The sequence below is a fragment of the Apaloderma vittatum genome, unplaced genomic scaffold, assembly GCF_000703405.1.
Source record: "Apaloderma vittatum isolate BGI_N311 unplaced genomic scaffold, ASM70340v1 scaffold18924, whole genome shotgun sequence".
Classification (NCBI taxonomy): Eukaryota; Metazoa; Chordata; class Aves; order Trogoniformes; family Trogonidae; genus Apaloderma; species Apaloderma vittatum.
In genome coordinates this window covers 45,086-58,795 of record NW_009714686.1, presented here as the reverse complement: position 1 = coordinate 58,795, position 13,710 = coordinate 45,086, and the positions used below count along the sequence as shown (strand labels likewise).

The window sequence follows — 13,710 nt, the reverse complement described above, 5'->3', positions numbered from 1 at the left end:
TTTCTCGTGAAAATCCAATGATCTATTTTATATGGCTTTCACAGAGCCTGGAACAGTCTCCACTTTGTGATATTTTTTTCCTTGCCTTTCTTTTAAGAGGAAGCAAAGTGAGAAAATAATTTTAATCTTGTAGCATTTTCTTAGTGAATGAAGAAACAGTCACAATCCCTCTGCTCTCTAACATGAGAGATTTATACTAGAAGAATACTAAATTCATAGCATATTTTCTAAGAAGAGAAAAATTTTCGTATGAGTTTACTCCACTTTTACAGTTACGAATCCTAGGAATTAATTTCTTGAGAACTAGTGTAATATCAATGTAATATAGTTGTGACTGGAATTTAAAGTTTCCTACCAAAATCCCAAATGAAGAATGGTGAATTTCAATTCTGCATAGGAAATTCTTCAGGTGTGGATAAGTCAAACCATGACTGCATAGGTACTTGACTTGTCTACATATGCTAGTTCAAGCAATCTAATAAGTATGGGATCACCTTAGTTCTGGAAACAGAGGCCTAACCTGGATTTTATCTTTAAATTATTCCAACCTTTCCTCCCCTAAACTCATAACTGTGAAGAGCTGAGGCAATTTCAAACTCTCAAACTTTAGACAAACACATATCTAACAAAAGTTCTGACTAAATAAAGGAAGATCAAGCCCCTCATCAATCTCCATAAACACCAGCACCGCCTTTTCACGCTAATCCAAAAAAATGAGAGTAATCAAATTTTTATTTTTAAAGATACATCTAAACACAAAGTACAAAAAATCAGAGGAGCATTGCAACTGGTTAAATTATTTAGAAAATCCACACAGGCACAGAGTAAACATCCGTGAAAGAAAATAACATAACAATACACTCAGGACATTTCTGAACACCAAAAGTGAATTTCAGCTACTGACAGTTGCAAATTTCCCACTATGCTGGATTAGATTTTTATAAATTTCAGAAGTAATTTCAAAGGCATAGGGAAAAAAATCAAATTTTCAGTGCAGGAATTAAAAACCCAGAGGCTGTCTTCCTCTGGACTTGTTATTCCAAACAGTCTACATCCCAGACAGTGCATTCCAAAATGCACTCCAAGATGACTCAAGGGCAAAAACCAATGATGAACTTTGTTAACAAGCACGGAAATCTACTCCATCCTCTCTTCAATTTCAGGACTACTTCATTTCATGGCTCTTTCAAAGATACAAGAAAGAAGGGACATGCAAAGCCTGTGCTTTTACTGCTATGCAATAAAAGCATAATGAGCGGATCATTTAGGGCCTGGTAGAAGCTCACCGAAGTCAATACAATTCTTTCTGTTGATTTCAATGGCTTTTATACCAGGCCCTTAAACAGACTGTTAAAAATATCTGAATGAGTGATTTTGGCTCAGTATCATCACACTCACTTCGTTTTGCTGATTGGTATTTGTTGGTGATTTGGAAAATGCACTTATACATGACAGAGCAGAGAAGTTTAGAAATTATGTCAGTCAGAATCACTTGCCTGGTGTTAGACAGTTAAAGCTATTAAGCACTGGCTGCTAATTTCAGCCAGCTAAATGCAGTTGCAAATGAAAGATGAAGCACTGCATGAAGCCATGCTAGAATGGATAGAAGGATGGTTACTTACCAACAGGGCGAGCTGTTGACATTACAATGGTGTAGTGAGAACATAAAAAAGAAATTAAAAAAAGAAAAGAATATCTGTCAGAATGCATGACGTGTAATGTTACCTTCCACTATGGATACTACCATGACTGCTAACCCCTCAAATGACAGCCTAAGTAAAGTTTTTACTGTTGTTACTGTTTAGTCACGTGCCACTATTATCACATTTACTTGAGCATAGCATCTGAACAAGCTGACTGGAACCATTCTTTGAGAAACACTTTTATTATCTTCACATGCCATCATCAAGTATCATTGTTAATGCCTGATAAAAGAAAAATTGCATTGCATTAGCACAAACTTTTAGATCCCGATGAACACATCAATTTAAGCCATAGACTGCCAAATGTCATGCCAGTGGATGCGAGGCATTTGCTTTTTGAGTCAAATACCAATTGAATTTTAAGTATGACCAGTCATTACAGCAGAAAGGGCTACACAAAGCCCAGGACAGTTTTTCTCATTCAGTAACAGGCATGAAAGCTTACAGCACACTCCTCTTCCCTCACTGACAGTGCTGATGAAAATATAACAAACAGGCTGAAATGGCTGCAGGGATTTCAACCTAGAACCCCTCAATTACCACTTAGGTAACTTCTACTTCCTAAAAAATATTGCTGCTAAATGATCGACAGGTTAATATTGTTTCGGGTTGATATCAAGATTGAAAGTTGCTGCTGCAACAAGTGATTTCTTGATTATAGCAACAGCCCTTCATTGTACTTGTGCTGGTGAAGAGGGCTGTCAGACCCTCTGCTAATAAAATACAGACATCCCCTTTCAGAAGAGCTGAAAAGTTGGACGTAAAAATGACTAGGGATTGCATCTGTGTAGGTGAAACTTCCCTTATTTTAGCTGCAGTAGTTATACATTTCTGAGCATCGACACTTTTTTTTTTAGGGGGGAGTGTTTATCTTTTCAAGAAGTTAACCAGCTCTACGTGCTTATGTGCAGGCTGGGTTTAAATGCGAGATATGCAGATTCAGCGGTAACACAGCATACCAGGACCTTCTTAGTTCTCAACCTTTTAAGGCTTTATCCGTACTTCAGTACAACCACTTCACTTAACTATTTTGAGCCTGCTGCCCTTTCTCACCCATCACTTATTTGAGGAGTTTCTGGCTTCTAGTATTATGGGCATATCCGTTCTTCTGGAGAAAGATGAGGAGTAAGAATCATCCACATCTTTCCAAAAGAGGGTATGAAGGTTGAGTCACAGAATTCAGATTCTGTTCTTGTTTGTGACAGCGTAGCACAAACTTCCTGACAGCATCCTCATGCCCTGCATTGAGCAGATGGAGCCACGAATGAGGGATGGAGCTAAGGACTGGGCTGCTGTTGTCAGGTTTGCAACTGTAGCTAAACGACACCTGTAAGGACCAAGGCACCCTTGATACTGAAGTTTGTGGTGTTGCTCTTCTACATGACAAGTGGTTACAGTAAAAGCAGGTTCAGACAAAACTGGGAAAATGTTAAGAATTCAGAATTAAGGCTTCCTTTAAAAAGACTGTTGTTTGTGGTCCCTTTAAAGTCAATGGGAGTTTGCCAAGTCCTTTGTTTTCAGAAAATTCAGAGTAAGTCTTCTCCATTTAATTTCTTGGGTTTTTTTCTCATTTTCTGTCATATTCTGAACATTTAATATGCTTATAATGTCGTGACTTCCTTTGCGTTGGATAAACACTACGTATTTGACTCTAAATGACAAATCCAGAGGGGAAAAATACCCAAGATAATGCAAATCTGCTTTTACTGTAGGAAAATCAATTCAATTATATATTTCCTCTGTTGTTTGGGGTTTTTTTTCCCAATTTAATTTCATCAGGTTCAAGCTTCAGTAATTTCAAAGGAGATTTTGCTTCATTCTAGCTACTGTTTATATCACAGATATGCATAGCAAATCTGAAAGGCTTGCTCCAGCAATGTACAATGTGGACACAATTCTAGGAGTGTTCAAAGACAATTGAATTGGTTGCCAGATTTATTGGATACATGATTCTGCCTGTGAAAAACAGAGTGAGATTATTTCTGGGAGTTTGCTATAGTGACTAGTCTTCTCACGTTACAAAACAGAAGAACAATCTCTTACACAAGCCGGCAGCAGGTAAGCCTATTTCTTCAGCTTAAAATGGCAAGAGCTGCATTATCACTTACTGTCTAAAGTGAACACTGAGGTAATATTCTAGCAGATGGATTATCACAATATTCGCTTTTCTTTGTTATACACTAACATCTTCCCCCCTTCACAAAGCCCTCGGTGTGTTTTTTTCCCTTTGAATTCAGCAAATTAAACTGAACTGTGTCCATGCATTAAATGGATGGAAATGGAAGCTGGCCTCTTGGGTCAGTTGACCCCAGTTCTAATAAAGCAATCCATTGAGACTTTGAACATTTGATTTAATGTGTATGAAAAGAGGAGAACAGATAAAGCTAAAAATGTTTTTATTAACCTTTCACAGCTCTACTGAAAACCATCAGCATGCACCACTAAACTGTGAAATAGTGTCTTTACGATACCCATTGTGCCAAATTGCTGCTTATCTTTTGGAATGAAGTAAAAACTATTATATTCTATTTACTCGTATGGAAATATTAGCCTGTAAACTTTTTCTCTCCCCATAATCTTTAGCATGCCTACATCTACTGTCACAAAAGACATTTTGGCAACTCATTATTCTGCTGGTCTTAAAACCTCCTTACCACATCAAACAGCAGCACATAAACACTGAGTGGATACTAAAGATGAAGAATATTTTAGGAGAGAATATGTTTGTCTTTACTTTGTAATAATTACAAAATTTAATTAGGATTTTCCTTTTCCTTTGGCTAAGGTTTATCTTTCAGATAAAGAGTAATGGTAGAGAGTTTAATTATGGCACAGCTAATCACATAATAATACTATCTGTATTATGTTTGACATTAATAAACACAGTTACTTACTATACTCCTTATACTGAAGGAACATGAATAATAGCCTACACTGATGGCTCACATATTAGTCTATACCCATGTTTATGTAGAGCTTGCTTATGCACATAAATGCATCTGTTCTTCAATAAAAACCCATTGGAACAGCAGGGAGATCCTATCCTATTGAAGTCAATTAAAATTTTGCTTGAAATATCAACAGGACCAGGATCTCATTTCTCTTGTAAATCAGTGCAGCACCTGCAACTGCATAGGGTACGTGAAGCCCAAACAGCGCCAGGTAAGTATGTGGTCCATCTTGTCAGAAAGCAACTTATCCATATAAGACACAAGCCCTCCCTCCATGGGAACACTCACCTCGCACCGTGAGGGTAGCAGAGGCTTCCACTTTCCCAACTCGATTCTCAGCAATGCATGTGTAGGTTCCTTCATCTGTGCTCATGGCCTTCTTAATGCGCAAAGTGTAGTCATCTTTGATGTCATACCTGTGATACAGAAGAGAATGAAAACTCTTTCTGTAGAAAACAGAAAAATGAACAAAAACTCTCACCTGGAATATGCCAGTCCAAACCTATCTTGGAGCCAACTTTGGAAGATAAATTATTATCTAGCATTAGATAATTCCACCAAGCATTAATCTTCATGACATTTTTATTGCACTCTGCATTAGTTAGAAACTTTACATAAAATTAGTATTGCTATGTTCACTCACTAATAGGGCTTTATTAATAATATCATTCACTTTGTCCTTGATCTAGAGCAATAACATAAAATTAAGCTATCAGACATCAGTTATCAATACATGACAGCTCAGGTTTATCATGCCTTTAACCATGAGAGCTACACATTCTACCTTTTGCTGATTTGAAAATTCCCTTTATTATACTTTTTCTCTCTAGCAGCAACTCCTTAGAGAAACTGTAAACATGTTGGTAAGATCTGACACTATACAATTACAAACAATAAAAAATATATTTAAGCTCGGGAAGGTGATGTTTATTGAGGAGGCACATTAAAGGAGATTTATCAATTTCACAGAAATACTACAAAACAATTCATTAAAGGTGGACAATAACATTTTCTCTTTCTTACAAGCAACTATAAACAATTCAGTTATGCTTTGCCTGTTTGCTTCTACTGTTGTAACGATTCTAAAACTATGAGGATGTATAAAACTTGAAATTATAAAAAGTACTTCTGCATACAGTGCACATTCATTCTCAAGGGACTTAAAAGTGCTTACATATATAAAAATACCTCCAGTTAAGTTGTTATTATCCTGCGGAAGTCATGCTTAACAAACTATTTTAGGCTCTGATCCAAAGCTCACTGAAGGCAAAGGTAGACTTCATCTTGTATGAAATTTCTCTGGCTCCCAAGTCAGGAAAACCCTGTTTTTCAGCACGGACATATTACTCCTGAAATATTCTCTTGGAAAATTATGTTCAATAACATTCATTCTAGATATTATGTCTAACCCATGATACCTTAAATCCCTTTGAATCTCACGTTAACTTCAGATTCTCATGTATCAAATAGTGAAACAAGAACATGAAACTAAAGAAAGATTGAGACTTCAGGAGACATCTGTACACTTTCTCACTGTATACACACTCATGACATAACTTCAGAAGAACTAATTTATCTTCTCTTTTCATATAGTGAAGTCTTGGTAGGCTTGTTCAGCAAATGTATTGAAATCATATGGAAGAGCATCCTTAAATGTTTTCATGAATAAGAATGTAATGTAATTAGTTACTTGAATGTCGTGAGGGTCTGAGTATTTTTAAATGCTTTGGGAATCCGAAACGTTTATTTCTGTGTACATAATATGCATTGCTATTGGTTCCTTTAGTACAGGAAATATATATCTATTTGTAAAATTATATATATATAATATTACATATATTTGTATAATAATATATATAAAATGATACATATATATTTGTAGAGAGAGCATTGTTTACTAACAGACTCTAAAACATCTTAACGCAAAGGTTCCTTTACGCTGGAACATTTAAAATTCTGTTATGTTTGATTAAAGCTCACATCAATTAGAGCATTACTAGCAATTCCAAGAATAAAGAGAAGTCAAGAAATTTTTCCATACTCATCACAATACAGTACAGATTCATTCTATATTCAGTATGTTAATTCTATTCATTAGCAAAAAAAATAAATTAAAAAAGACCAAGCAGAGGCTAACTATTCAATCAGAGACAAACATAAACACATACAATACCTCTTTGGTTAGGAGTTACACTTCGTTATACGTATGTGCAGTACCTCAGGTTTAATTAATGAGTAAGAGATATGCCAAGGCAAGGAATAAGTAGATGAGGTGGCAAACTTCAGAAACTTTAAGGGTCAGTATTTTTGCTAGTGTGGGTGGGAAAATTATGATGCTAGAGAATTTAATACGTAGTTTCTGGAGCAGTAAAGATCTATTGTAACTATATTGAACAACTATATGCAGCTGAGGAACACTTCTCAACTGCTCACCAATTAAGTCATTTTGCATGCTGTGCTGCACAAGTCAATGACAAATAGAAATTACTGTTTTCATAAAAAAGAAAAGGTAAACTGTTTCCCTTAAAAATCTCAAGAATATGACAACAGTATCCCACAATGATGGAGCAGTTATTTGTCTTTGGTGACCACATTGTTGCAGACAAGAGAAAATACTTATTTTCTTGACATGAGGGCAACTCCAGGGGATGAAAAGTATCAAGCTGTATTCAGCTCTTGTAACACGAGAAAACTAAAATCAGTTGTAATATAAATATGAGCTGGATATAGGAATCATAGTTATAAAGCCAGGCAACAATTAGCCATTAATTTCATTGTTTGGGGTTTTTTTTGGACAAATAGCATCCCCATGGTTCACTTACAGCTGCCGAATCCAAACCAGACAGGCAGCAGGACTGCATCTGACTGAGTGGCTGCTTGAACTGGGACACAGGCAGCCTGGGACAAGGCCCTCCGCTCCGCTGTGGGCTGCAGCTGACTCGGCCTCCTTCTCTCCCCAGCGTGCTGGTGTGGACATGCCAGCCAGCTGCCTCGCAAGCTTCGGCACTCTTTGTGTTTGCACCTGCCAATCATGCAAATTGTGCAAAGGCTGCTGGGGGAACGAGCCAGCTGTGTGGCATGCCAGGACGCAGAGCGGAGGGCTACAGCCATCGTCTCCCACTTGGGTCATGAAACGGAGAGTGGTGTAAACGTGTGGCTATCAGCTACTTCAAGGAGATGTGCAGCTCTCCCAGTCTGCAGCTCCAACGATGCCACGGTGGGTTTTAGGACTGCCCTGACAGAACGTGCCATCTAGCAATTAGGTGGACCCATGGGACACTATAACCATCTGCTTTCCTGAGGTACTGATATGTTGTCCCTCAGTCATCTGTTCCACCTACATTGTCCCCAGAAGTCATCATGGTTCAGTGAAGAGCATTGACAGATGAAGCAGGCAGGAAGAAGAAAGGAAGAAAACTGGCTTTCAGCATGATCCACAGCAGCATGAGGAACTTGCATGAGAAAGCGACCATGAAATAACAAGGAGTGACGCCTGAATACATTTTCAGTTTCTGAAGACCCACTTGTACAGTCTTGAACAGAGTCTTGTCTCCTCTCTATCCCAGAGCCTCATATTCTCGTATCAACATGTTTACATACGAGTTTCTGGAGAAGTTAGTTCTCATTTGGATTAGTGCTACTGAACACCTGAGAATTAGGATCAGGGCCTCTCTGCCTGTTAACACCAATCACAGAGAGAGGTGACCAGACTCCTAGATCAATGATAGAATGGCAGAAAACTAGAACGTACTGGTTAAGTTGGTCCTTAACGTTGCCAGCGCACTAAGGCTGCAATGCCTTCCAAGTATGTGCAGTGTCAAGAAACACCTTCTGACATATTGCCCAAATATTGCTGACTCCCAGCCAATTAATGCCAACATTCAGCTAACAACATAGGGCATCGGACATCAGTTTCACGTGTTTATGGCCATCTAATTGATTGTAAGTACTTCTCTTTGTTAAACATTTGGAGGTGCTTAACCTTTCAGTTCAACTTAGACTTCAGCCATCAGACTGAGCTGGGAGAGGTCTTTTAAACAGCTATTCAGCCTGTGTCTAGATATAAACCAGCCACTTCTGGGCACCATGTTACATAATTTCTGTTCTACAAGTAATAGTTAGAGCAGGTCTGCCTTTAATGAACCGAGAAGGAAGGGGGCAGGTGGGGCAGGGGACTGGAAAGGAAGAAAGAAACAGAGAAACAACAAGCAGATGAGAAAACAGTGCTGGTGAGGAAATTCTAATAGAAATTGGGTGATTTTGAGTGAAATCTGGCAGTCTCTGGCACATACGAATGCATTCATTGTTGCTAGTTTTGATTAATGACAGTTGTACAATAGTGTGCTGACAGTCACTGCCATTCAGACACAATTTTTTTTTGATACGAAACACTGCTGAAAATGCAACCCAATCAGATTTGGCCCCTGAACAACATGTGCTATCATCACTGTACCGTGAATTGAGATTGATTGGTAACCAGCTGTGACAAAGTGGGAAAAAGAGCCTTGTCTTTTTCAAGAAAAGAAAAGAAGAAAAATAAAAAACTGAATTGTGTCAAAACCATTGCCATCTGCTCAAACCAATAACAAATAAACCAAAACACATTAACTGTTCTTAAGTATCATAAATTAATGTAATGAGGTTGGATTCATGCATTGGCTTTAGCATCTAACAATAACCTTGTATTAAACTGTTTTTGTCATAGTTATAAATTTTTTTTCACTACATTCAAAAGTGTATCTGTTCATACGCAGCCACCAATCATCCATGGTTACCAAGTAAAATAAAAAAAATAGAGACAATTTACTTAGAGAAATTTTAGCAATAGCTTTTTTTTTGCATTTGATATGCATTTTACTGAGTACTTCACAAAACCCCTGGATTTCCAGGTTTTCAAAAATATGGATGCATCTATGCATAAAAATATATGCACCTCTTTCTCTCTCACTTGAGCAGGTAGTAAAAGTGTGTTTGCAGCTGGAGCTATTACATTCCTAGATATCCAAGTAGGCCTGTCTGGTAACACAAGAATGCATTTGCTTCCACGGTGTATTCTAAAGTTGTGAGAGTGTGTTACTGAATTCAACAAATCCAAATCCAAAAGTGTTATTTCTTGCTACAGGGAGCTTGCAAGAGAAAAATGTCACATCTTAACTACTGTGAACTGATGCCACTGGCTTCAAAAAATTTACATCAATTTATAACAGGCACATATTTTCTTCTAAAACATTACTGTAATTAAAAAATAACAAAAGATACAATCAAATCTTTGTACGTAGGTTTTGTAGGGTTTTCTTTCTTTTTCAGAGATGGCACAAAAATTACTTTGCTTTATTTTCTTCTGCCTGTTTGCCAGGCTATTTTGCAAAACACACACAAAGCTTCAAGATTACTCACGTCAATGATTAGGGAGCTCAAATAGAGAGATGCTACCGGCCAAAACCGGAGTAAACAGGAGGTAGTTAAGGAGGCTTAAGCTTCTGTCTCCACTTCTCTTTTGTGGTGCTGGCACTTCAGCTCCCAGCATAGTGCCACAGCTTTTCTCTGGCTCCCAGACTCTCTGTGCCAGATGGAGGGAGTGAGAGAGAAGCTGCGGTGAGATGGGAAGCGTGAGCTCCTTACCTGCTTCAGCCTAGCCTAAGCCAAAAGCGGAAGGAAGAGCCTCTGCTCCCATCAAGAGTGATACAGCCACCCCTCCCGCCAGCTCCCTCATAAAAAAGTGTTTGGGTGTTTTTGACTTCCATCCCATGCATTGCTAAGTGGGAGAAGAAAAGCAGAAACCTATGCAAGTGACAGCTTTCTGAGGGAAAGGTGAAGAAGCCTCTGGTTTTCTTTCCTTAACAAAACCCAGCTCAGCAAGAGAGAGAGCATGAATGTACGTATTTGTGTGCACTGGTCTCAAATTACTCTGCTGGTATCCCTGAAATCAAGGCTTCTTTTTGATGAGTGGCTTTAAGACACTGCTTACAGTTATGGTAAATTGAGCTGCCAGGAAACTGTTCCCAAGGCGCTGACAGGACGGGCGTCACTCACATCTACGTGTCCATATTCCTTATTATTTTTTGGCTACACTATTCAAGCCAGAGAAAAGTATAAGGCAATCTGACATCAGCTTGAATTTCTTTGTATGAGGCATATATTCAAGTAGTCATATAAAATGGCCTTATTCCAACAAATCAGAAAAAGAGCTAAGTGATACAGGTTACTATCCACTATTTTGATTTTCTTAAAATATAATGACAGGAGGTTCTAGTTTGCTCCAAAATCTTCTATGGGTTGTAATCAGCAGATTATTTGTAATTTCATACAGTGACACTCTCAAGTGCAACAATATAAAACACAAACCCACAGTGCACTGTGCCTTAAATCAAGGTATTCAATAGAATGGCGTAAATCTCATAAAAGATGTATACAACAATGTCATTGGGTCGACACTGTGAAACCAGACTTAAGTCCAAGGAAATGGTGTTTTCCAACTTCTCTGGAAGCATTACACAATGCAGTACTACTCTTACACGCAAACATACATATGTGACTGCATGTGGCTCAAAAAATCAGTAGTCATGCCCTCAGGGGAGAACCAAGAAATAAAAATGAGACTGCTTTTTTATTCCCTTTGAAATAATTTCAAAACAAACAGAAGTTAAGGACATAACACACGTTTAGGAATCAGTGACTCAGTAAACACTATCTAAACTGATGCAGACTCCATCTTTTACCTCTACATCTCTGTCTGCACAGAGAAGTACTCATAGGGAATTACCACATGGTAATTACCCAGAATGGGCTTCTGATTTGATTTTAGTTCCAGCAGAGCTTCACATTTCAAAAACTGGAACATCAGTGGAAGTATGAGCTAAGAGATCATGTAATGACTTGGCATGGAGACCTATCCTCCTGTCACCAGAAGTAGTCCTTTCCCTCACAGATGAGACACATTTGTGATGTGAGATGAGGCACTTGGGGAGATTTGTATTATTAATGCCTATGACATAAATTTATCCATCAGATAAGTACCCTCGATTCTCAGGGTTATCTCCTCAGCACATGCCATGGAAACTAATTTTAAGAAAAAAGCAAATTACTGTTTTTATCCATTTCTGGTTTTTAAAAATTGACATGATACTGCAAGGACATTAAGATCTGAGCCCAGACTGGCATCTTGCACTCACTAAATATGGCTTGATGCATTTTTTCCAACATGAGCACACAGATAATGAGTAGTTTGAAATAAATAGAATATGTGTTGGCCTGTCTATTATTATTTGCATTAAGCATGATGAATGATTACGATAAACTTGTCAGAGAACTGAAATATTTTCTAATCTGTATTTTGAATCAATAACCAACTTTGAAGTGGTAATTAAAGATGAAGTCATGTTAATGTTTTAATGAAGGTGCCCTCAACATTACAGTTGAGCCAGAAATCGTATTATTAAAAAGCACATTTTGCTAATGTTAAGTAATTCTCAACATAAGACTTACCGATAGGAACTGGAAAGTGTTTATTAGAGTTAAAACTTTAACCCTGCAGTGTTTTCACTGACAGTTTTTCTTTGTTTTTAAGTGAGATGACAACTTTTGTGTCCCATGTGGGGGTGGAATGTGTTAAAGCAGAGGAAATCCCTGCAGGCCAGCCATTCAAGTGGTATCAATGATGCTGTGGTCAGAGCTCTTGAATCTTACTCCCACTTGAATATAACTAATAGTTTACCTCTCCCTGCTCTCCTGAGGGTTTTACAGAAAATATGCATAGTTAACTATCTTTACTTTTTTATTGTATATTTTAATAGGCAATAAACTGATAATAGTGAGCTTAAACCATCTGATATCCTTACACTTTTCAAGAAAGTAGGTTACCTCAAGATTCTGAAACTTAGAGTGCATAAACTATGTGATTACTAAGCTTTTACTTAGTATACTCTGCTTCTCTGACACTAAAGAGAGATTCAAGCACCAGAATGAGCATTCTGAGTGAAATTCTGCATGAAGCTTTCTTGGATCTCCCTCCTGCAAGATCATTTATTTACTGCAGTCTTCTGTGAATGGAAAATTCATAGAAACCCATGTTTGAGGTTACTACTACTGGCATTAAATTTTTTTTCAGAACTCTGCTAGTGACTCCATTAATTCTCTGAAATGTAACAATTTTAGGATGTTAAATAAGAGAGAATAAAAAATAAAACATTCTCTTGCAACTATCCTATTTCAAGTGCACTGCCAGTGATCACTTCAGAGATCGCCATAGCACAGAGAGAAAACATGTAGGCAGGACTGCTGGTTGACACAATTCCTTTACGGTTGCTGTCCGTGGAGTTGTAAAGCTATTTTCCCAACCTTGACCCTTATGTAAGCAACTGGAGACTGTTTTCATGCATCCGCAAACAGACTGTCTGAAACAATAGCTCTTCTTCAGCTCTGTGGTGAGAACTGACACTTAACATGAAGCCAATTTGAATGTCAATGTTATTAACTGTTTCTCTGCTGATCCGTCTAGCAGAGCCATGCATCTAACAGTTTTGCTCACAGCATTTAATATTTCATACAAACTGAATGCCAGATTACTACTGGGTTAGACTACCGACCTCTGGGGTAACTGTGGGACGATGCATTTAGAGGACTTTATTCAATGTCATGCCTTGAGGGATTTAAAATGTCAAAAAATACTCTATTTTACACTTTCACTTGGACATGTATTCCTCACAAAACTGCAAGGAATATTTTTCCATTTATAGAATAGGAAGGGATCACTGACAGGCAAAATATCAACCAAAGAAGAGGGAACTCAACCAAAAGAACAATGGGGGGGCAGTTCTTCACCAGCACGGTGGTATCTCATCTTGATGCTACATACGTAAAAATAAACTAGTCCCTGACTCCCTTTTACACCTCATCACCTCTCTATCTCTTAATGATATCTCTGGTTTTACATGAGAAGTTTCCTTAAATGATTCAACATAACAGCTAAAAAGACGCTTACATTGCCTGTGCTCCCTTAAGCTACATGGACTCTCTAAGTTCCACTGCACCTCGCCCTGTGCTAGCCACATCCTGCA

At 37.9% G+C, this 13,710-nt stretch overlaps 1 protein-coding gene across 1 annotated transcript in view; it reads right to left on the bottom strand.

Annotated features, from left to right (window-relative positions):
• Positions 1 to 13,710, bottom strand: part of ROBO2 (roundabout, axon guidance receptor, homolog 2 (Drosophila)) — a gene marked incomplete at its 3' end in the record, with an annotated part of 112,091 nt that overhangs the window by 71,816 nt on the left and 26,565 nt on the right. The window contains exons 5-6 of the mRNA XM_009868869.1: positions 4,943 to 5,070; positions 1,623 to 1,634 (exon numbers count right to left, since the gene is read on the bottom strand). Coding sequence (XP_009867171.1) covers positions 1,623 to 1,634; positions 4,943 to 5,070 — 140 coding nt within the window. The remainder of the gene's footprint in view (positions 1 to 1,622; positions 1,635 to 4,942; positions 5,071 to 13,710) is intronic.